General features: G+C 37.2%; 2 protein-coding genes and 1 long non-coding RNA gene across 6 annotated transcripts; 1 reads left to right on the forward strand and 2 right to left on the reverse strand.

Annotated features, from left to right (window-relative positions):
* Positions 1–49: 49 nt before the first annotated feature.
* On the reverse strand, positions 50–8,656 carry npepl1 (aminopeptidase like 1). 2 transcript variants are annotated; one of them, XM_082136400.1, is made up of 13 exons: positions 8,385–8,656; positions 8,001–8,173; positions 6,438–6,623; positions 5,815–5,985; positions 5,585–5,674; positions 3,551–3,632; positions 3,166–3,308; positions 2,790–2,867; positions 2,454–2,554; positions 2,241–2,364; positions 1,056–1,232; positions 617–727; positions 50–532 (listed from the first exon to the last, which is right to left on the reverse strand). In XM_082136400.1, the coding sequence occupies exons 1-13, from the start codon at positions 8,506–8,508 to the stop codon at positions 368–370; spliced, it is 1,725 nt and encodes a 574-aa protein (XP_081992526.1). In that variant the 5' UTR covers positions 8,509–8,656; the 3' UTR covers positions 50–367. The 2 variants fall into 2 exon arrangements, with proteins under 2 accessions (XP_081992526.1, XP_081992527.1); XM_082136401.1 differs by lacking the exon at positions 8,385–8,656 and having other exon boundaries at positions 8,001–8,180.
* Positions 3,639–5,264, forward strand: LOC309474225. The gene is made up of 2 exons (XR_014197260.1): positions 3,639–4,406; positions 5,085–5,264. It is a non-coding gene; the product is annotated as an uncharacterized lncRNA (long non-coding RNA).
* A 3,036-nt stretch (positions 8,657–11,692) lies between the features above and the next one.
* Positions 11,693–21,094, reverse strand: stx16 (syntaxin 16). Of its 3 annotated transcripts, none has more exons than XM_082190055.1 (8): positions 20,698–21,094; positions 16,930–17,037; positions 15,939–16,079; positions 15,620–15,782; positions 14,792–14,880; positions 14,257–14,400; positions 14,025–14,105; positions 11,693–13,848 (listed from the first exon to the last, which is right to left on the reverse strand). In XM_082190055.1, the coding sequence occupies exons 1-8, from the start codon at positions 20,776–20,778 to the stop codon at positions 13,744–13,746; spliced, it is 912 nt and encodes a 303-aa protein (XP_082046181.1). In that variant the 5' UTR covers positions 20,779–21,094; the 3' UTR covers positions 11,693–13,743. The 3 variants fall into 3 exon arrangements, with proteins under 3 accessions (XP_082046181.1, XP_082046180.1, XP_082046182.1); XM_082190054.1 differs by having other exon boundaries at positions 20,647–21,094; XM_082190056.1 differs by lacking the exon at positions 20,698–21,094 and adding an exon at positions 18,492–20,608.
* Positions 21,095–23,862: the final 2,768 nt, after the last annotated feature.

Raw genomic sequence — 23,862 nt, forward strand, 5'->3', positions numbered from 1 at the left:
TCCCTAATATGGCAACTAAAGAGATTCACATGTACTACATTACGAAACATTGAGACAACGTTGCACTTTTATTTAAATTCATAACTATGTACTGTCAACTTTACTAAGGGAGGTTATCTGTGGTGGTCAGTACAGGATGGTATAGGGCAAGAAGTGTGTGTGTGTGTGTGTGTGTGTGTGTGTGTGTGTGTGTGTGTGTGTGTGTGTGTGTGTGTGTGTGTGTGTGTGTGTGTGTGTGTGTGTGTGTGTGTGTGTGTGTGTGTGTGTGTGTGTGTGTGTGTGTCTAATAGATGTAACATTTGTGAAATAACATGTACAAGGCGTAACTGATGTTTTGTTTTGAAGATTAAGAACCGTTGAATTCATCTTAGACGAGTCTCCTCCTCTTGCAATCCCTCCCCATCTGGTCTTCGGAGGCAGGTTTGACTGTGCCGGCCCCCAACGGGGACACAGAGTTGAGCAAGGGGTCCTCAGACGCCTGGCCGAACAGAGACAAGAGCATGGCCACACCGAAACCAGTGGCTCTCTCCCCCTGTTGACAATCCACATTGATGACTTTATTAATAATTCTTGAAGAAATTTGCTTAATTTCGAATTATGCTCAGAATATACTCACAGCATGAACAGGTGAAGCGATGTCCACATGTACCCAAATGCCTGGCCAATCAAAACCCAGATGAGAGCCAATGAAGAGGCCAGCACAGGAGCTCTGCGCATTCTCACGGTCCTGTGGACACAGAACACTTAAATTACTACTTAAAATTTTATTTTGTCCAAGGTTGTGGAAAACTGACTATTACAGTTCAGACAGCAATAAGATACAAACATAAAATAAAAAAAATAAAAAATACAAAATAAAACTAAAATAACAAGTAATTACTTAAAAATAAAATATTTAAATTTAATTTTTGCCTAGGTTGTGGAGAACTGACAATTAATAGTTCAGACAGCAATACAATAATATAAATATAAAGAAAGAAAGAAAGAAAAGCACACAAAATAAAACAAAACAATCCCTTTTTCACTCCACACCCATCTCATCCTTTTTTCCTCACCGCCACAGAGTTCTTCATGTCGGCCACAGCTGAGGTGAATTCACTGAAGTGAAGCTCGGGACAGTAGACCAGAGGATGCGCCAGGTCTCCGCTGCTGCGGCCCGCTCTCACACAAGCCGCCTCCCACTGCTCACTGTTGGTCATCACAGCAGCGTGATACTTCCCTGTGGAGATTCCCTACAGGAAGAAACCGCAAACAATAAAGGCAACGTAAAACAGGATGTTTGAGTGCTTTTTTTTTGACTGGGAATTAAACGGATAAAGAAAAGTGGCAATTCCATATAAGAATGAAATTGCATGTTGATATAAAATGCAATATACGCAAAGCTTTTGGTCTGCAAGATTAGTTTTTTTTTTAAAGAATCTCTTAAGCTCACCAAGGCTGCATTTAATTGTTCAAACATAGTAGAGATAAATGTAAAATATTATTACAATTTAAAATATTTTCAATTTTCATATAATGTTTTAAAATGTTATTTATTTATTTGATGCAAAGCTAAATTTTCAGCATCATTATACCAGTCTACAGTGTCACATGATCCTTCAGAAATCATTCTAATATGCTGATTAGCTGCTCAAAAAACATTTCCTAATATTGTCAGTGTTGAAAAGAGTTGTGCTGCATCATATTTTGGTGGAAACTGCAATACAATTTTTTTTTTCAGGATTCTTTGATGAATAGAAAGTTCTAAAGAATAGCATGTTTCAAATATAAATATTTTCTAACATTATACATGCCTTTACTGTCCCTTTTGATCAATTTAATGAATCATTTCTGAATAGAAGTACATCAGCAACACTGATCATGATAATATTCAAAGGGATTTCAGTCAGCACCAGTGAGGATCTCCGTGACTAAACCGCATGACAAAGAAGTGATTCAGAGAGAACACTTAAAAAAAACAGAAGACAAAAAGGTTCCATCACATGATTATGAACACACAAGACTAAGTTAAGATATAACCAGTTTCTGCTGAGATCCAAAGTGCAACCGCCATAAAGCAGTTTAAAACAGCAATGTGTTATTTGATAATCTTGTCTCAAACACTTTATATCAATATACAAGATCTTGTTCTTAGTCAAAACCTGTACTCACACATCTCGTTGAAATTTAATATGGAGTTAATATCTTTTCAGGCTTAAGAAAGAAGATCTCCACAGACTAATATGTCAGCACGAACACACCTGAGCGCCGGTCAGCGTTGCCATGTCCAGTATGATGTCGGCAGAGAGATCTTTGCTTGCATATACAACACCATCTGAGAGCACCAGCCTCCCTTCAGCATCGGTGTTGTTTATCTCCACTGTCCTGAGAAGCAATGGAAACACACATTAGTTTTAGTCAAAGGGATAGGACACAACCAGTTATACATCAGTAGTTGACATGCCAACACATACTTTCCAGAGTACAGAGTGTGTATATCATCTGGTCGAGTGGCTGTAGGTCCCACTGAGTTCTCAGCCAGGCAGAAGACCGCATGAAGGTTGTCCTTAAAACCCTGAGACAAAACAGAAGTCAACATCAGTTTAAAACCTGGGCTAAGGTTACACCTGGTATTAACATCCGCTTTGTGTGATGCGATTTCAATGATGTAAACGGGTTACAAAATGTTTTGTGCTCAATCGAACCACATTCAGATGTGGTCAGGGACGAATATGGTGCATTTGTAATGTAAACACTAATGAAACTACTAGTATTCACTTTGCCAAATCAACAAAATCTTTTTGCAGTACCTGTTTAACAGTGGCTTTAAAAGCTCCTAAAATGGCCGCGGCTCCTCCACAGTCTCTCTTCATTCCTGGCATTGTGGTCTAGGGAAAAAAGAATACAAAAAAAAAACTTAAATAGTGTAATTGCAGATATAGCGTGGTGTTTAAAGGTGAAGTGTCATTTCTGTGCCTCTAGCGACACCAAACAGCATTGCAAAATTTCTGTCGTCTTTGGTCTGACGTACTCACACTTTGATGCCATTTTTGTGTGAAATTTGTTACTTCTAGTATACGCTGCACATTACACTGGGTGACTGGAATGGGTTTAATATGAATACCTCCCCAAAAAATGTCACACTACGTCACCTTTACTAGGCTGACGGTGAGGTGTGGTATTTACTTTGCCCTTGATGCTGAGACCCCCGGTGTCGTAGACAATGCCCTTGCCCACCCAGGCAATGGTCTGTGTGGCACCTGAGGGGGTGTGGCTGAGAACAGCCAATGCAGGAGGATGCTGGGCAGCTTTACCAACTCCATAGATGCCTAAAGAAAAAGGGATTTTGCACACATGAACACATGCACAGCGTAATGCTCGCTTGCATTTTCAAGCTTAAAATGACATGCACAATTTTCCTTTAAGTGCCAGAAAAACCTCATCTGGAGGAATAAGCCCGAAGTCAGCAGTTGTAAAGTAACATATCCTTTGACTCATCTTGTGCAAGCTCATCTTTTTCATCATAGGTCCGAAAATCAGCTGACTTTTTAAAGAACAAACTCATGATTACCTCCAAAGCCCTTTTGTTTCAGTTCTTCTCCTCTAATTATAGTTGGAGTGATGCCTAAGCCTTTCCCCACTGCCTTGATTTCCTGCAGAAGATTGCATAAAATATCATGAGTGGAAAAGTCCATTTCAACAATTTCAGTGTTGTTACTGTTAACTAAAAATGAGAAAATGAAATAAAAATAAACTAAAACCACAACTAACTAAAAATAAAAACCGTAACGCTTTACAATAACCGACATTAGTTCACTCCACCAAAGAAAAAGTCATCAAAGAAGCGAGATAAAAATCAATGCTTTACTATAGAAAAGGCAAACGTCTCAGTCACATGTGACCTTTATCAATGCCAAGCAAGATTGTAAGCTTGGCATTGATTAAGGTCACATGTGACTGAAACATTGATTTTATCTCGCTTCTCTGATGACTTTTTCTTTGGTGGAGTGTGCGGACTCTCTTGAAGTGAACTCATTTTAAGGCGCGGTGAGTTCCTAACTATTCTTCATGACATTAGTAAACATGAACTATCAATGAAAATATATTTCCAAACCATTTATTAAATCTTAGTTAATTTCAGCATTTACTAATACATTAATAAGATCAAAAGCTGTATCTGTTCATATTATTTAATGGACTGATCTAACATGAACAATGAACAGTTGTATTTTTTATCAACTAACATTAAAAAGATTAATAAATATTGTAACAAATGTATTGTTAAAGTCGACATGAAATCAAAATTGACCCTATTTACTTTGTTAGCGCATGTTTCTGATCTTGTGCTGAACAATTAATAAGTTAATACACAGAAAAAAATTGTTTGCCGTGGAAATCTTTAATCAAAATCTGAAAAGTTACTTCCAGTCTGGAATAGAGAGCCTAAGTCCCTCCCCTTCCGGTGGAACACCATGGGACCTTAACTCGGAAAAATATTGTATGGAAGTCAATGGCGAGAGACAACAAATATTTTTATCTCGTTTGAATTGTGCCCTGAATTACACATATGATGTTTGTCAATTTAAAAGATACATTTTAAAGTCAAGAAAGTCGCAGTTTGGTGTAAAACTGTTGAGGTATAAGACTGTGAAAATACGTAATTACAAAGACTACAAACCCAAAAGGCGCACATGTGACGTCATACCTTTTCTCTCAATGAATGAAGCTAACTTTACTGAAGCTAACGTCTGTCATTTTTTCTATAGTCTTAGGTTATAATCGTAACGTTACGCCATCATGCCTGAGTGTGTTGTACCAGACTGCACACATACGAGCAACGGATGGTGACGTATGATAGTGCGAGACGAGAGATGTAGTTCATTGAGCGATTTTCACATAAAACTAAATGTTACTCTTCTGTTTTATGACAAACTGCGACTTTCTTGACTTTTATAATTATCTTTTAAATTGACAAACATCATATGTGTAATTCAGGGCACAGTTCAGACGCAATAAAAAGATAAGTTGTCTCTCGCCATTGACTACCATACATATTTTTTCCGACATAAGGTCCCATGAGCCGGAAGCAGAGGGGAGGGACTTAGGCTCTCTATGGCGTTCCTTTTTTGATGACGTCAGTTTGACAGCTTGGGTTGAAAACGCTTAACCACTCCCCTCAAACCGTTAGTTTGCTATGAACAGAGATGGAGAGGATGAGCACTAAAGTAAAACCCTGCCCTCCGTTCAATATTCCGTTTCACTTGGAAATACGTCACAACCACTGATCTATATAATGACTGGATAGCTCATGACGTTCTAAACTGCCAGTAGGCAGTGAAGCCACCGGAAGTGTCATTCTATATAGATCAGTGGTCACAACACTGAAGAAAAGTTGTTTGCAACTTCCGGTTCATGGGGACTTTAATGTTAGTTAATGCATTAACTAATGGAAGCTTATTGTAAAGCGTTACCAAAAAAAAAATGAAATCTGAAAATATAAAAATAAACACCAATTCAAAATATTAATAAAATCCCTAACAGTATTTAAATGATACTAAAAGCAGTGTTTCACAGAGATATCCAGACATCGAGGAGAAACGCTTGCCTCCAGGAAGTCATCAGTATTCATCTCGCTGCACGGAGTGTCCACGATCCGAGCAGCCAGGCGAACTCCATCCGCTGCATTGGCAAGGCACTGGAAACAAACACTTGCACATTCATACAGATGTAATAGACTGATGCATAAACATAGATGAACTAGTAACAGTGGCTTGAGCTGATTGTAAGGTAGCCAACTTGATGATCTGTGGAAGGAAGTAGATCTGAACACTTCACCTCCAGTGTGGAGACCTCCAGGGGGCCGTTGTCCTGACCCACAGACACGAACTCCACAGCGACGTGCTTCTTCTCTGTCCTGCGAGAGGATGCTGAGCGGCGGGTGAACAGCGGGAAAGCTCGGGAAATGGCACACGCTGATGCGAACACTTCAGAACGCTCGCACACCATCTGAGAAGCCAATAATAAACGTACCATTTTAACTAACGTGAAATTTGAAGAAATGTTTCAAACCGCATCAACAGCATTTGTGGCATAATACTGATGGCAAAAGAAAGTAACAACAAATTGCATCTTGACTCTAACATTTAACGTGCTGTGACTATACTTTTGAAACGCTATGATTTACCATTTATAATTTTTTTACTTTTTAAAATGTAATTTCATATGAATTACTGTTACAGATCTGTCTACACAGAGATTGTTCACATCACATGGAAATCATGAGCAAAAGAAAAGGGAAATGAAGACTAAGCATTATGCAACAAGCTATTAAAACCAATGCAGTCTGAAACAGTTGAAATATTTCCCTAGTGAACAAAAAGAGTTAAGCATAATTTCCCTACTTTTTTTGAACAATAAGAGTTCTAAGCATATGAATAATGTTGTGACATGAGACTGACCACAATGCAGCGGTTGTTGCCAGCAGGCAGACAGGTTCGGACCAGACGGGTGAGGAAGTGGGCAGATGATGGGCTGTTGTGACGGCTGACCCGTGAAGGAAGGGCTGCCACAGCTGCGTGACTCAAATACAGCGGGCAACTATCCGTAGGGTTGGGGTTCAGAGAAGACAAAGCTGCCTGCCATATCTGAATGAAAATACAGATAAAGCACACATAAGCAAAAATGTGTGGCGACAAAATGGTAGTACAATGCAATATTATTTGCTTGTGAACCTAAAACCTAATCTACAGTGTGAAGAAAAATAACATTATAATATAGATCACATGCACAGGCAGCAAAACGAAACAATCCAGAGTGTCAGATCTATCAGGAAATCTTAAAGATGATAAATGTTCACTTTACAGATTTGACCAAACATTACAAAACAACATGATGTGCTTGAAAATGTAAGAAAGTACTGGCTGTATGACAATAATAATAATATCAGATGTGCTGATTCTTGTGAGGATTATCTAGTGATGCATGATATAACGGCCATTTTATGTTCATTTTTATGTTATCATTATCAGCCCAATATATTAAAGCCGATAATTAATGGAATATTTCCTTCAGCTGAGACACTTCAGATGCGCACTGTTCGCCATGATGGTTTTGAATTGCTTGAAATATGATTGGAATCACTTCAAAAAAGGAAAATACAGTTAAGAGCAACATGTGCAGTGGACGTCTGTGATGTAGGCTACAAATAATTAAAATGAGAACATTATTACTGTGCGCTTCGGACATGGCTTTTTATGGTGAGACTTTTGGTTTTGTAATCATGCCCTCAATCACTAAATAAAAATTTGTATTTTCATTTACTGGCCAATATATCGGTTATCGGCTTTCAAACATAAAGAACTATCGGTTATTGGTATAAGCCAAAATGTTCGTATCAGTGCATCCTTATGATTATCATTTTCTTAATTATCTTAATTATCATTTTCTCCTATCATTTTTCTTAATTATCATTTTCTGGTATTTACATGTGTTCCAAAATATGTTAATGATTATCACAGCTGGACACACCCAGTAAAGTAAAAAGATATTGCCATGCTACCATGTCAAAAATACCACAGTATTACTATTACCATGGTGTGAGTGGTATTAAATAGTACCGGAAGTACCTGAATACCATAGTACGCCCAAAATACCATGATATTGCAGTGGTCTTTATATTTTAAAGACTACCATGTCATTACTATTGTCTATCTCCAGAAAACCATGTCTTGTCATGTCCAACATCATGGTACCTTTTGTTAGTGGAAAGAAATCAGAACTGTAAAATAAGAGTCATTATTTCATTAAATTAAGAGCCAGTCAAGAATAGTAATTTAATTAGTTAAAATTATCTGCATAATCTTTTTTTTATATTTATTATCTATAACCCATGTTTTCATTAGTAAATGCAGATTAGCGGTGTGTTACGTACAACACTAGTCAGTCCAGGCAGAACTTTAGCCTGTTAGCTAACGACATTCTGTGTTTACAAGCGGAGTTACTTTTTATTAAACATTACGTACCTCCTTTGTGACCACTGGCTGCAGTTTCCCTTTCACCTGGGTCCAGTTAATCTGTTGCAGATTGGCGAGCTGGCCGACGATGAGGACCGGGCGGTTCTGCGGCTCTGAGTCCCCGGCAGAAGCCTTGAACTCGAGCAGAACGTTCGCCATCTTCCAGCCGAATGACAGTCTCTCTTCAGAAGGAAGATGCACTTTAACCTCTCGCTCGTCTCGCGAGCCCTTGTGCTAAGAGCGCTATCTATCTATCTAACGTTATCTATTTATTTATTTATTTAAATCAACATATTTTTTCAGTGGTTTTCGAATAATTAAAAAAGTGCTAATAAAATGCAAAACGTAATACTGTAGTAACATTAGTTTTGCTTAGTATTGCTGGTCTATCACCTCCACCTTGGACTGTCCGACGATGTCGCACAAATTCTGCGTTGTTAACTCGTCTCACTGGCACCGTCGGATCCTGCCTCACTTGAACCTCAACACGTTGTCGGAACTGAGCTCTGCTGACCATGGTTTCATCCTGGGGGTGGGTATGGTCCTCCTCATGGAACCCAATAACTCTGATACCTTGATCGTCATCCTCTTCATTCAGTAGGTTTGTGTACACTTTTGCTCTGCAGTTCTGGCGCCAGCAACGCCAATGAATCTTTTCACCTCTTCTTTCATGTCGGTGGTAACGGAAGTTCTGCACAACTAACACCTTTCCTCCACGGTTTCCAGGGATCAAGCTTCCAATACAATCAGCCATTTGAGCAAATACCGTGGACCAGAGGGTCGGTCCTGTCTGCTATAGCTCTGGGGGGAGCTATAGCAGACAGGACCGACCCCCTGGTCCAGGGGTCAGCCCTATGTTCCCACAGCCCTGTTCCCACGGTCCTATGTTCCCACATTTCTAAGAAATTTTTTTTTACTGCAAATTTTGAAAATTAGGCCCTATGTTCCCACAACCATATGTTCCCACAAGCCTATGTTCCCACAACCCTATGTTCTCTCATTTAACCCCCGTCCCCCAAACTTAGTTAAGCAGGAAGCGCCAAGTCACCAAAAGGTTAGGGTTAGGGTTAGTGTAAGTGACTACCAAATTGATGATAAAGGAAATGTGGGAACACAGGGCCTAATTTTGGAAAGAAAAAAAAACCTTGGAAATGATGGAGCTGTGGGAACATAGGGCTGTGGGAACATAGGCACGCCCTTCACCAAATATTGTGGGGAAAAATTACTCATACACTATAAAGTGCTTCCAAGAGATACAAGATACACAAGATGGGTTTGTCACATACAAGATGAGCACAATGTGCTATCCGCAGTGAAATGCAAGTCTGTACAACTCCCCAACTGCGCCACAGTAAGAAACGAAAGGAGAAAATAATACATTTTATTTGTTACATGGCGATCAGAGCCGCCTTAACCTAATGTTAGGCCCCGGGGCTGAGAGGTTTTGTAGGCCCCCCATCCCCTCGATTTATAGAGTCTCATTTAAAAAAAGTGTAAAAGCCTATCTAGGTAATCTACATCACAAAATGCATTAGTTTCTTTCGAGACCTACAACAGTGAGTTTTTTAATATTGTTTTTAATTTTAATATTGTTATTAACATATCACTGAGCACATAAACACAAGACACTTTATTTAACAACCACACACAGCAACTAAATTTCAACTTTATGCAAATGAGAAGCGATTTTCGCGAGTGACAACCAATAGGAAAGAAGCCTTTCAGTGGAGCTCAGCTCCCGTCACCGTCTGGAGTGCAGTGCAGGCAAGACAGAAGAGTTCAAGGGCGATTTCACTGTTTTATATGATTTGACTGTAACTAACCACAAACATGGATATAATAAAATAATGCATGGAAAAGAAACTGTCGACAGTCTCAGTGAGTTTAATTCATACATTTATAGTTCGAGTGTTGTAGTTTTATGATGCAAGTTTAGCACTGCTGCAGTTCATTTTACAGTTTCCCCTGCATTATGTTGACTATTAGGGACAAGACAATTTATTATTTGTCAAATTCGGATGACGTTTTAGTAATTTATGACAGTATGAGTGAGTTTAATTTGTAGATTGATCGATCGTTAATCTAGTAAATGATTTAATCCCTGAACACTGCTGTGTGGTAATATAAAAACACTCTCCCAACAGCATACTGTTTCTTTTGAGCCTAATTCCTAGTCAAATTAAAATTATATATTTGTATAATATCACTTGTGATGGTGTTTTGTATAGATGTGGCCGCCTCATTCGCACCGCGGGACCTCTAGACGCGCGTAAACGCGTGTTTGCATTGACATGAAATCACTCGCGCCAGACGCTCTATTCGCGTTTGGTGTGAACGCAACGCACCATAACAATAACATTAGAGCGACAGCACTACCAACGCCCACAAGCGACTAGCGACATACAGCGACAAAATCTGACAAGTTAAAAAAAAAAATACGACCTTTTCAGCTCATCATGAACCTGAACATGGGAGGCCCCTGAACTTGGGAGGCCCCTGGGCTTCAGCCCAGGTAAGCCCGTGCATTAATGCGGCCTTGATGGCGATATACATTTTTGTATACAATATATATATATATATATATATATATATATATATATATATATATATATATATATATATATAAGACTAGCTGTAGTAGTGTAGACTAGCTGCTGAAATTATAGGGAAATGTATGAACACAAAACTCAATTTAAGTATTAAATGCGGTAATACTTAAAAAATACTTTAAAAAATGCGGAGTTAAATGCGGTATAAAAATGACTTGACTTAGTTTCATTTTGAGAAAAATCTTTGAAATTAGAAAAATCTTGAGAGAACATAGGACTGTGGGAACATATGGTTGTGGAAACATAGGGCTGTGGGAACATAGGGACTACATTTTCAAAATTTTCCGTAAAAAAAAAAATTCTTAGAAATGTGGGAACATAGGGATGACCCCAGTTGGGGACAGTATCTCATGGTGTACAAATATGTTAATCATTCAATTCAATACCTGTATCAAAGAACCACATCATGTTTTATCATTTGGTAACACAATAACCCTTGTTAACATTAATAATGTATTGGCTAAAATGAACTAACTGTGTGCAATGAAACGTTAGGCTTATTCCTTACAACATTCATTAATCTTTGTTAGAGTTAGTTAGTTAATAAAAACAGTTGTTATTCACAATGCATTAATGCCTAATGGTAACATACAACTTCTGATTTTAAAAATGTATTAATAAATGTTGAAATAAACATCAAATAAGATTAGTAAATGCAAGTAGGCCTACAGTTCATTGTTAGTTCATGTTAACTAGTTAGGCTAACTATAACTAATGTGCAACAATGAAACCTTATTTTAAAGTGTTACTTATAATTTAAAGACAAAGCAAGAGGCTTAAACATTTTAAACTACGACCAACTAAGGCAAAAAAAAAGAAAAAAGAAATTTGGTGCAGTTGCTGATATTTACGGCTAACGCGTAAGATGAAGTTCAGCATGTAAAACAATGAGATATTTATAACAGAACAGCAACTTCTTACAGAAACTGCATATAAACTGATAAAGATATCAGTTGTCACTCTACATCTCCCAATAAGCCATTACTGGGAGATGTAGAGTGACAACTGATAATCAATACAATATCTTTGTGAGGTGCTAAAAAAAAAAAAAAAAAAAACGTATTAAGTGCATTTATAAAATAACAGACAACATTTGTCTTTTTATATATATATTTGTTTTAATTTCATTGAAAACATGTTTACATAAGGTTCAAATAGCATACAGTAGTACCGTAATGGCAGAAAAATATTATAATATTCACACTGGGTTTCACACCAAAACCACATGAAATGGATTTAAGCCTTGAATGTGCAGTTATATTTTCTCTTTACCTTCTAAAATAACATAAGAATAACCTGTCTCTGGATCTTGGTCAACGTAATCCTTTCACCCCATCATACAGTAGTGGTGCAACTACCCTTTACAAAAGCCAACAAGAATTGATTTTTGAAAGGACAGAAATAAAGTAAATCATCATTACAATATAACAAAAACAGCCCAGGTTCCAGACATCGCTACCAACAGACAACAATAGACCTCCATAAACTCTGTACACGTATTTGCATCTAAAATAAATAATTTCATCTTGTACAGGGGACAGTAGTTGTAGTCAGTCAGCAGACCTGACCGAGCTTCAGTCTGGGACTGAAGGACAAAGTTCAGTTCACAGGTCAGACTGAAAGATACGGTTGTGACAACAACACCAATGAAACGTGGACAAGCAAAGCTTTTAAAAAACATCCAAGTGTAGCGCGCACACACACACAGATGTCCACACTTTAAGGCAAGGAACAGAGAGTGAAGCAAAAAATCTTGATGAATCACTCCCGCTTTCACTTAATAAATCACTGAAATGATACTGATATCATGACAACAACACTGCCATTAAAACAGACAAACACATGATGGTACATTATACACCTCCGCCAACATTAGCAGAGAAAATAACGCTTTGTTATAAAGCTCACAAAGGACAATGTAACATTCAGTTCATTCATTACCGGTCATAATCCCAATGCATTTTACCAAATAGAAATAAAAAAAAGCATAATTAAAAGTTTTGTAGAAAGAACATGCTTCGACTATGTGTTTCTTCAACTTCCTCCATGGCTGATTGAGTGTCAGTGCATCTCCTCTCACACACACACGCACAAACATACACAAAAAGTAGACATTCCAAAAGATTGAGTTACGGAGAAACACAGACTTTGTGGCGTCACATTAAACACACACATGCTTAACCTACAAGCCAGATCTGATTCAAAGGCAGCTTTCACTGTAAGATGGTTTCTGAGGTTTCACTGTAGATGCTCACTACCGAAACCAAGAAAGTGTCACTCAGGTGAAATTTAACCCCCTAAAAAAAAAATATATACATTATGAGTTTGCATTGAGAATTTATTTTGATGTCCATTCCGGCTTATTCCACTTTCCTTTACATTATTGTTAATGGTGATTCCGATAAATTTTGTATAATTGTTATACAGTAAAAAAATACTGTAATACTGCAACTTTACTTTTTAATTTTTGCCTTAAAATTAAATTATGCATTACAGTAATGATAACTGAGAAGGGAAATGTGATTCACAATGAAAAAAAAAAAAAGGGAAAATATGAAGAATTAACACAAATTTTAGGAAATGCTGTATATGATTTCATATTTCTTTCTATTGTGGTAAAATATGACCTGGACATTCTTTTGAAGAGATTCACCCAAGCACATATGATCATGTTCAAGGAGAGCAACAGACCTCTGAGGATACCTTATCTTTTCCCATCGTCTTCCTGTTTACTCTTCAAAACTAGATGACAAGGGCGGTTGAGACGAACATGCTGCCATCTAGCATCCATGCTCATAAGTGCTGTGCTTTTGCGAGACAAATGAAGAAAAGAGTCCCTCTGATGGATCCAACTGAAAGGAACCTGGGTACTAACACTGCCTCTTCACTGGAGAATTAAACCCATGAGCTGTCTCCAGACACTGCACTCGGTGGCCAGCAGTGGGCGTCCTTATCTGCTTCATTTAGTTGTGTAGTACTTTAAAACTTAAGCTCCATCCGTTCAACAATTAATCCACCCTCAAACAATGGTCTTGAAAGTCAGCATGCATACCTTCTCATTCGCACTCACACACACACACACAGAAATACGTGTTTTTTTCTCATACATACAGGTAGATCCCTCCTAGAGGCCATGGAATGATTCAACTAAACTTTGTCCCGAACAGAACAAGTATTAGAATAACAATTATGACAAAGAGAATTAAAATGACCAACATCTTGCGGTTTTTCTTCTGGTACTGTTCAGCCTAACAAAGAAAAGAGAAACATTTAGTGTGCTTTTTATCTCTACTATGCGATATTACTTTTAAACTGTCAAGTCGATATCGCAAAGTCCATTAATATTACTCAACAACAAGTCACTGAAAAAGTAAATGTAAGCAATTAACCCATTACACACCATCAAGCTTGATAAGGGCCTCACCTTTTGCAATTGCTGCAACCCCTCGTCTGTTTTGACACAAGCTTGCTCGACATTGAAGTCGATTCTGTCGAGGACTGTGCCCTGAATTGAATATATACATTGACATTAATGCACAGGTCTTCAACCCTGCTCTCCTGGGGACCCAGGGTGCGTCTCAATCATCTAAAATTGCACAAGTTAAGGATGGAACCTGCTCTATTTAATATTTTATTCCATCAAGAAGAGCACTGACCTGTTCAACAACCATTCCAGCAAGATCTCTAAATATCTCATTAAGGTCAGAGATGGATTGAACGATCTGTCGAATCTCTCTCTCCCGCTCTTCTACTATCACTGTGTTCTGCTGAACCAGAACTAGCTGGTCATCTGTAAATCCCTAAGAGAGTGAGAAAGACACTTAGTCACACACAGACAGATGTCAACAGTGTACTGACAATAATGATATATATAATTTTATATATTATGGACAATATCAAATATAAGTCTATACAGCATTTACTCAAATAGTCTGGAATATAGAATTTACAAGCTAAGGACATTAGGCATCAAAACTTTATAATATAAGTGTTTAATAGTTTTGGCATAAAGAATGATGTTTAAAATGGATATTATCTGCTTCCAACAATAGTGCAAAAAAATAAAAATACTAATAGGCTTATTATCAATATGGTCCCCAATAAGTAAACATGCATGTAGTATAAATCCTTAAAAAATTGGAATTAGAGATGAAAGAATTAATATGTAGAGTATTAGTACAACATTCTCACTCTGTCATATAACGCAATATCTTCATCTTCATCCACAAGAGGACCAGAGTCAAAAAAGTGCTTGGATCTTTCTTCACGGTTTTTCATGCCTGAAAATTAAAGCAAATCAAAGAACTGAGCATACAGTGAAAAATGACAGCATTTTGTATTTCAAAGAGCCTCAATTGAAGGATGAATGGAAGCTAAGGAACACAAGGGTAAGGGTACACAACAAAGATTATCATTTGCTTTTTTTTCGCGTACAGATGACAATCCCCGTTCACACGGATCCATGAAAATGACTAAGAACATTGTATTATGCAGCCAGGCCAGTAGTTGGCAATGTCAATTTGTAAAGAAACACTACGCGCCTATAGACTGAACATGTAATATGCATGCATATGATGTCACTATTTTCACAAATTCGCATTTTGTAGTTTACATAGAGACGATAACAATATCGCTTTCAAAAACGTGCAATTTTAATCCTGTTTTCAAACTTTGCCTTTTCAGGCTCCCAAAACGGCGTTGTCGGGTAAATGACCGGCCAAAACGCATAAAAAGTGTTCCATTTTTAGGTGAAAATGATGTAGTGGCCCTTTATTTAATTAAAACTTTGCAATTTCATAATCGCACTAAGCCAAATCGTTTCATTTCAGTTAATTGTGCAGCCCTAGATCAACCTTACGCACAAACAAGCACACAACAAACTCTCAATTCACACAAAAAAGCTGCTCCGTCTCACAAACATGCAAAACTGTATCGCATGTGTGCTTCTTGTCGCACATGTATGTCGCACTGTACAGCCCTGTCAACATATATTTCGTGTTTCTGCGTGCATACACCTACGTTTTAGGTAGCTTGACTGAGTGTGTCTGAAGTTGATTGACAGTTCTTGAAGGCTCTGGGCCAATGAAGACACCACATTGGTCAACAGCCTGTTTTCTTGCTCTGTACAGTGATGACTCTGAGTCTGCAGCCCCGTCACGGCCCGCTGGCACCTGTGAAACATCTACACACACATATGCAGATGCTGAAAATTGTTTCGTTTTATGACGTGTGCAGTGATCAATTGCTGTAGTTTTCCTGTGTCCACTTTAACCTCTTTAGTTATTAACAGATGTCACAGTAACAATAAAACATGATTTGTGTGTGTGTGTTATTATACCTGTGTAACTTCTTGTGTAGTGATCTCGATGGCATGCTCCTCCTCACTGCTGTCATCCAGCGTGGGACGGTTCATGTGTTTGTCGTGCAGACTAGCCAGTTCCTTCATCTTCTGACGAATACGTGTGATTTCATACTGAATCTGTGGGAACAAGGAATTCACTGTTCACTGTCTGTATCTAAACAGAGAGGACATCAACATTACAGCTGAACTAACATCTTAATGTTACTTCTAAATGTCATACTTTGTTGACTATGGATGGAAGACTATGTATGTGAAAGTCAAATATCCATACTGTAGGTTCAAGATAAATACAGAAATTATTTAAAACTGATACCTCCATTTGTAAATACAAACAAAAACTGTGTTTACAGTAATATATACAATGCATCATCCACCTAGAACAGTAGACCTACCAGTAAATTAGTTAATTATTTATTTATATATAAATTAAAAATTCCGTTTGGGGGTCAGTGAGATTTTTTTTATGTTTTAAAAAGAAATCTCTAATGCTCATCAAGGCTCACATTGACAGGATCAAAACTACAGTAAAAACAGTAATATTGTGAAATATTATTACTACTAAAAATAACATCTATTTAAAAGATATATTTAAAATGTCACATGATCCTTCAGAAATCATTCTAATATGATTTGCTGCTCAAGATATTATCAATGTTTAAACCAGTTGTGCTGCTTCATATTTTTGAATCTTAAGATATTTTTGATCCTAATGAACCCAAACTTTGTAATGGCAGTTTAATCATAATACAAGCAGCATGTTTCTGCTATAACCTACTGTTCACATGTTTTTGTTTGTACAAACAAAGGGATGAGTCTAAATGATTTCTTCTAGTAATGTATAGCATTCCACAGATGCTGTCGGTACAGCTTAACTTGTTTTGAACCTGGAACATTCCTTTAATGTCAATGATCAACAGTGCATTCCATTCTTTCTTTTTAAGAACGCTTAAAACAATCATCTGATTACCTCATCCACCCCCTCCACCCATTTAGGCGGGAGTCTCTTCGTGACACCGATAGCAGCCTCTGGATCCAAACTGATGCCTGACACCAGGGCCATACGATCATCAGCCAACTAACAGACAGAGAGACAGCAAACATTACATTTCTTTGTTGAGAATATCTGTGCAATATATTTAAATACGGTAAACCTGTAAAATGTAGCTGCATTATTTATTACTTACTATTATAAATATTTTGTTCGATTAATAGTTTTTTTAAATGGTCAAATCGATGTCGATTTTCAAAAAAGCCACAAAGCAATCTTTTTTCCATCTTTATTTTTCGCAAAACTTTGAACATAATATCTGATTGATGTTAGTCTTATCACTAGTCTTCTCCGCTAGATTTACCTTGTGTGACAGTGGGGACCCTGTCATTCATTCGGTGCCTAACATGGCGGATTCATGTCCACCTTTAAGCGTAAGAAGACCCGAAAGAGAACTATCTGTGAGAAGTTTTGTGTTCGCACACATCCGAAGTGCACACAGAAAGCTGCATGTCTCAGACAGTGTGGAAACAATTAAATTAATTCTCTTTCACGTCTCCTTGCGCTTGACTGGACAAATTCACTCAGATTTATTTTAAATGCCTGCCTTGGCGAGTATCCTAGTAAACAGTTATGGCTTAAGTGAACGTACACCGTAGAGAAAGACAACACGTGTATCATTAGATTGGATCCGTACATTTGTCTTAAAGTGACAGCAGCCTAATGTTCCTGCTGCTGACTGTGTATTAAATGTTAATCAAACTACAAAAGACAAAGAAATCACTCACTGCTCTTCTCTGAATAACTTTTTTTGTAACCTTTATTTAATTTGTACAATGATTACATGCAGTGTTGTTTTACATTTGATTACTTTATTCAATCTGTGTACCTGAAAACTACTGTTTGAGCTACCTGAAAAACCTGAAAAGCACTGCTTATTTCATTCATATCTTTGTTCTACTGTATTTATTTATTTGTGCTAGTTTGATTATTTGTTCTTTTTTATTATTATTAATGACTGTTTACTTGTCTTTAGTAATATTTGAAATTAATATTAGATGTTAGATTTGAATTGAGAATCGGAATCGAATCGGGACATCTGTATCGCTACCCAGCCCTAGTATTATTAGTGGTAGCTGAAAGCATCAAATTAGGCAAAATATTTAATAAACAAAAAAATTCTGTTCAATTTCTGCACAAAAACTGACCCTTTACTAAGCCCCGCCTTTAAAAATGGAACTGGACAATTCTGCTTTATCTTACTATTGTTCCATTATTATCAGACAAGCTCTTGCTCTTTTTCAATGCAAGTCTATGTAAGTTGTGTGTGTTCGGATAGTTTTGAATGCATTCTCTCATTCCTAAATGAGCATTTAAATCGACATTTTTATCGTGATAAATTAACATGAATTAATTCTTTCCAACAGGAAGTTCTGTAAAGCTAGTCTAAACTGGCAACCGTAACCAAGGGGGGGCGGAGATTAGCAATGGGACGTCAATTCAGATCTACCCATAACCTTAGGTTAAAACATCAAGGTTACCTCATCAAACTCCTAATGTGATTGGAAGAGCCCGGCGAAGTCCCATCCAATAAGAGGAGAGATAGAAGAGAAGGGGAGGGACAAGAGGAGTGAGAGCAGAGGAGCCCAAGACAAAAAGCAGTGATCAGCATAAAAATGACTGACAGCAGGACTTGGACAGAACTGGACAAATCAAGAACAAAAAAAAAACAGTAAATGCAAATTGTTACTTATATGTTAATGTAGAAGATGAAAATATCATGATTATGTATATCAAATGCATAACATTGCTATAAAGTTCAAGGCATGAAAGATTTGTCCATTCCAGCCCAATAACTTCAACATCTCAATCCTAAACACACTTGATTAGATATTAGGTTTGGAAAAATCAACCCATTTTCTGATGTTACTGAAATTGTAAAATGATTAAGCTGGAAGATAAATCCTATGTTTAACCCAAAACAACAAAGTGACACGATTACTGTAGATCTGAACAATGAATGCACGGCAGAAGATTCAGAAAGGATTTTTGCAAGACAGTGCAAGAAGTGCTCAGTTAGATCACAAGAAGAGCAAACAGGGAAAAATCCACATGCAAGCAGATGGTAAGGAATGGAGCCACTACACCAGACAAAACACAAGCAGGCATGCTATATGATTGGAATGACGTCCGTGCTAGTAACTTTATCACTCTTCACAGGTACAAATATCGCACTGCCAGATCTGTCTGTCAAGACCCAATCAATACCCTATAACAGGGTTTGTCAAATCCGGTCCTGGAGGGCCACTGCTTAAATCCTGATCAAACTCCCCTACCTGTGATTTTCTAGCGATCCTGAAGACCTGGATTAGCTTGCTCGGGTGTGTTTGATCAGGGTTGGAGCTAAACTCACTCCAGGGCAAGATTTGAAGAACCCTATAAAGATACAGGACTATCTAAAATCATGCTGGATACCAGTCCGCCCACCAGCATCAAAGAGAAGGAAAAATGTGATGCATAGCTATCTGTAGGAAATATCTATAGAAGACTGGAAGACAAAACATACTGCCTTCCTCTGTCTGGAGTCTCATTTTTAGAACGGTAAAAACATAACTAGACCAAAGTATATCCTGTAGTGCATCAAAGTAGTCTCACAAAAACCTTTTATAAACGTAGCAATAAAGCTCACCATTACAGTTATTAATTATTTAAATGCATAAACAGCGGTGTATTATAACAGCTTCGAGTCATTTAAGGGGAGGTGATATAAAGAGGCATAAATTATGATTTTATAAAAAAATCTTTTAACTTTGTATTATATAAACTCCCAGATAACCAGAATTTCTATACGTTTAATAGAAATTATGTTATATCATCATTACAAATTTCAGGAAAAACTACCATTCAAATGTTTGGAGTCAGTATGACTTTTGTAAAAGAAATTAATACTTTTATTCAGCAAGGCTGCATTCAATTGATCAAAAGGAATACATTTAAATATAAATCATATGACACAGAAAAAGGTTATTTTACATTGTTATAAAATTACTGCATTTTTTTTTTTAAATCAAATAAATGCAACATTGGTGAGCAGAAGAGACTTCTTTCAAAAACATTTAAAAACAAATCAAACTTTTGAACGGTAGTATACTGAATTTGACATTACAATGTCATAATTTCAAGTGACACACTAGAATAAATATTACGCAGCTAATATTTTCATCACTTATTTTTGCTACATTGACCATATAAAAGCCAATGAACTTCTCCTTAATGCTTAATATTGTTCCATATACAATATAAATGGATCGGAAAATATACATCTGCTTTATATTTAAGGGGGTGGTTTAAGTTAACGTTATATATTGTGGGGTCACTGACATCACGATGTTCCCTGCAGATACACTGATGATCTAAACGTCCGCAAACTAGCACGACCATCACCTTTTTAGTAATTTCATTGCCATTCCCGTGTGAGTTAACTGAAAATGCGACTGTATGAAAAGTGTTTCATGATCAGCTAGCTGTTTAGCACAGACCTGCCAGCTCCGCACACAGCAAACAAAACAGTGGAGGTTTGTTGGACAACTGACATCAACAAACATCACTAGCTAGGGATGTTGTCTAGCTAGCTGAGAATCCAACACACACACACACGCGAAAACATTCAATTCAGACAATGAACGTTAGACTCACCGCAGCATTGCTACGTGTATTCAGAGTACGACGGGGGTCGTATGTACTCACTTGCTCAGCCAAAATCTGCCGGTTTTGGATTGCATTGTTCCGCATTAATAAGAAGGCATCGGTTAGTCGCCGAGTTGCCATGGCTACGCAATACAAGAGGACGGTAAAATGAAATAACTACAGGCTGCCTCGATGGCTGTCTTGAGATTAGTTACTCAGCTCGTCGTCAAGGCTGCTGGCTACTTAACTAGCGAGCTAGCCTGCAAAACGGCAGGCGGGCTCGCCCAGCAACTCAGCGCCTCCGATTTCGAGAGTTTTCGGCTCTCTTTTAGACCAATGCAGTCCTGAGTCTATATCCTGTAAAGTACTACAACATTACAAGACCGACAACCCAAGTTATCCGCTTGGTTTGGGTTGCAAACGGATCATGTCTGTGACTTCCGTGACGTGGAATACGTACACGTGACATCACAATGAAACTTCCGCTTTGGGCAATGAATATGCAAAAATCAGAGACGTTTTTATTTATTTATAATGTCTGACTTTTTTTTAACCTTATATTTTTAGTTAAATGTTAAGTAAATGTCACATTATAAAAGCAGTATTGCAATATTTCAGTATTTACAAGTACATCTGATTTTGCTTTATTTATCGACGAGTAAGTGATGTCATTTATTTACTTTTTTCTCTTTTATTCCAGTTAATGTTTTTTTCTTGAATTAAATTTATTTTTATTTTTATCTAGGCTACTGTTGATGGTTATGGTTTGTATTTTTTTTAAATATGGAAAAAGAATATGGTAGTTTTGCAAATATAAAACGCATACATTTATTAGTTGCAAGCCATATAAATAAATGTATATTCGTTAATTTAGTTTGTTTTTCAAATATGAGCATAAAAACAATTTTGTTTAAAAGCAATGATATAACGTCCTGACTTGAAAATAATACGGCGACTCAGAAGCGCCATTTGGCATTTCCACAATCAGCACTTGCGAAACGGTTTCACCACACGGCGGCAGTGTTTCCTACCTGAAAAATCATACGCACAATCTTAAATCAGTGTTGAAGATGATAGGGGAAACGAAACCTCTGTGTGAACACTTTTAGAAAACGTTTTACTCCAAATGTTGAAAACGTATGGATGTCTATTCGCTGGGGATCTATTAAAGGGATTACTATGATAAAATACCTTTCTCCGGTGTCTGCTGGGAAGTAGACTTCGAGGATCTGCACTGCTGTTGCTTTTCCCATGTGCAGAACAGAGGAACTAGTCATTTATCTCACTTAACCAGACAGTGTCTAAACTCCATCTGTGAAAACGGTAAACATGTCGAGATGTTATTCTATCTATCTATTATTTGTTATTTCATAGTTTTGATGACATAACTATAATTCTACAGTGTGGAAAATAGTAGTAAAGAACGCATAGGTGTGTCCAAAGGTTTGACTGGTATTTACTTTTTTTTTTTTTTTTTTTTTAAATAAGAAGAAGAAGAAAAGAAAGAGAGTTTGCTTTATTTTCCATGTGCTAACCAGTGTGACATGCCAAATCTGGGGTTACGTAAGAGCCCACCCCTGTTGACCTGTTGTCTATATAACTTAGGATTGTGCGCCTTAGAGCGACCCTTCAAAGATGTTCTGCAGGACTGCTGAAATTAATATTGCATACTGCCAATTTATAACAACCTTAAAAAGGGCCCTCCTGCCATGCTACATAAAGAACTGTGACTTACTGCCAAAGACCAGCAGCCAACCCCACAGGAACATCATTTAAAGATATGTGTGAGTGAACGGTTGGACGTTAAACTACAATAATAGATCCAAGATTACAGAATATTCTGGAATAGAGTATACATAATAAAATATTAAATAAACTATAACGGCCTAATAAAACAAAGTTGAGGTTGCACAATGAGAAAAGACAGATGTAACTGGAGGGTTTATATAACAAGAATGTGAACAGACGACTACAGAATGTATATTGCATATAAAAGTTCATAAAGAGAGAGCGTAGTATGTTGGGGAGGTTAACTGGGGCCATGAAGCAGACAAAACCCAGCAGCCTTTTTACCTCATCTGGACAGTAACAGAAAAGAGAAGCTGTGACCAAGGATTTCACAAAAAAGAACTGCTTTGTAACCCAAATCCATTTGCTTAACTGTTCAAATACACTCAATCTGGATTTTTACCATATTACACGCCACGTACTATACATTACAGATCAAAAGTTTGGGGTCTGTATATTTATTAATGTTTTTGAAAGGTGTCTCTTATAATCACCAAGGCTGCATTTATTTAATCAAAAATAAAATAGAAACAGTAATGATGTGAGATTTGGTTACAATTTAAAATAACTGTTTTCTATTTTAATATTTTAAAATATAATTTATTCCTGTAATGGCAAAGCTTTGAAGATTTGGTGCTTAATAAACTTTTTTTATTATTATAAATGTTGAAAACATTCATATTTTAATCGTGATGGGGGGGGGGGGGGGGGCATGTATACACACAGCAAAATCTCTCTCTATAATATAAATATAATCACACATTAATATACACCTTATTATTTTTTTTAAGAAAATAAGATTTGGCCAATTTGATGTTGAATTTTTACATGAAATTTGCAATTCATTTTACTTTCATAATACAACAAATTTCAAAGTAAAAAAAGATGAGAAAAAAGGTAGGACGGCACTTGAATTCATATCCATCAGAAATTGATTGTTTTGTGAAAAATGGATGTCCAATAGCAGAACAGACCGACTTAATGGAGTCATTTTAGTGTTTACACCCGTAATCTTCATCTATTTTGACTTTTTGTTTATTCAAATATTTACTCATCTCGTTTATGATTATTGAATAAATCATTATAAACTGTATAAAGTTATATATTATATAACTTTAAATGATAAATTACAAGCTTTTTCCCATCTCCCCACTTCTTTGTCCTTTTTTTGTCTTCTCACACACTTGTCTCTCCTCTCTTTTCTCCCTCACAGTTCAGTGTGAGATTCTCCTCTTTGCTTTATCTTAACCCTCCATGCGTACACAAACCCGATGGCCGTCCTCACACACACTTTTACACTGACCCCGACAGCCACATTCATCATGCTCCTTCGGCCCATTCATCACATCCCCCCTGAGCCCCCACAGTTCTCTCAGACACAGGCATGGGGTTAGCAAACATCTCATGGAATTTAGGGCTGTGGTTGGGTTTTTAATG

This window comes from Leuciscus leuciscus (genome assembly GCF_965113295.1).
Source record: "Leuciscus leuciscus genome assembly, chromosome: 14".
Lineage (NCBI taxonomy): Eukaryota > Metazoa > Chordata > Actinopteri > Cypriniformes > Leuciscidae > Leuciscus > Leuciscus leuciscus.

Excerpts from the sequence above, each read along its gene's own strand:
- npepl1 (XM_082136400.1), bottom strand. The coding sequence starts at position 8,508 with ATGGTCAGCAGAGCTCAGTTCCGACAACGTGTTGAGGTTCAAGTGAGG. Across the intron at positions 728-1,055 it reads ACATGAAGAACTCTGTGGCG|GACCGTGAGAATGCGCAGAG; the intron begins GTGAGGAAAAAA and ends CTGTGTCCACAG. Across the intron at positions 533-616 it reads TCGCTTCACCTGTTCATGCT|GGGGAGAGAGCCACTGGTTT; the intron begins GTGAGTATATTC and ends GATTGTCAACAG.
- stx16 (XM_082190054.1), bottom strand. The coding sequence starts at position 20,778 with ATGGCAACTCGGCGACTAACCGATGCCTTCTTATTAATGCGGAACAAT. Across the intron at positions 15,783-15,938 it reads CTACACAAGAAGTTACACAG|ATGTTTCACAGGTGCCAGCG; the intron begins GTATAATAACAC and ends ATGTGTGTGTAG. Across the intron at positions 14,881-15,619 it reads TCAGTCAAGCTACCTAAAAC|GCATGAAAAACCGTGAAGAA; the intron begins GTAGGTGTATGC and ends TTTAATTTTCAG.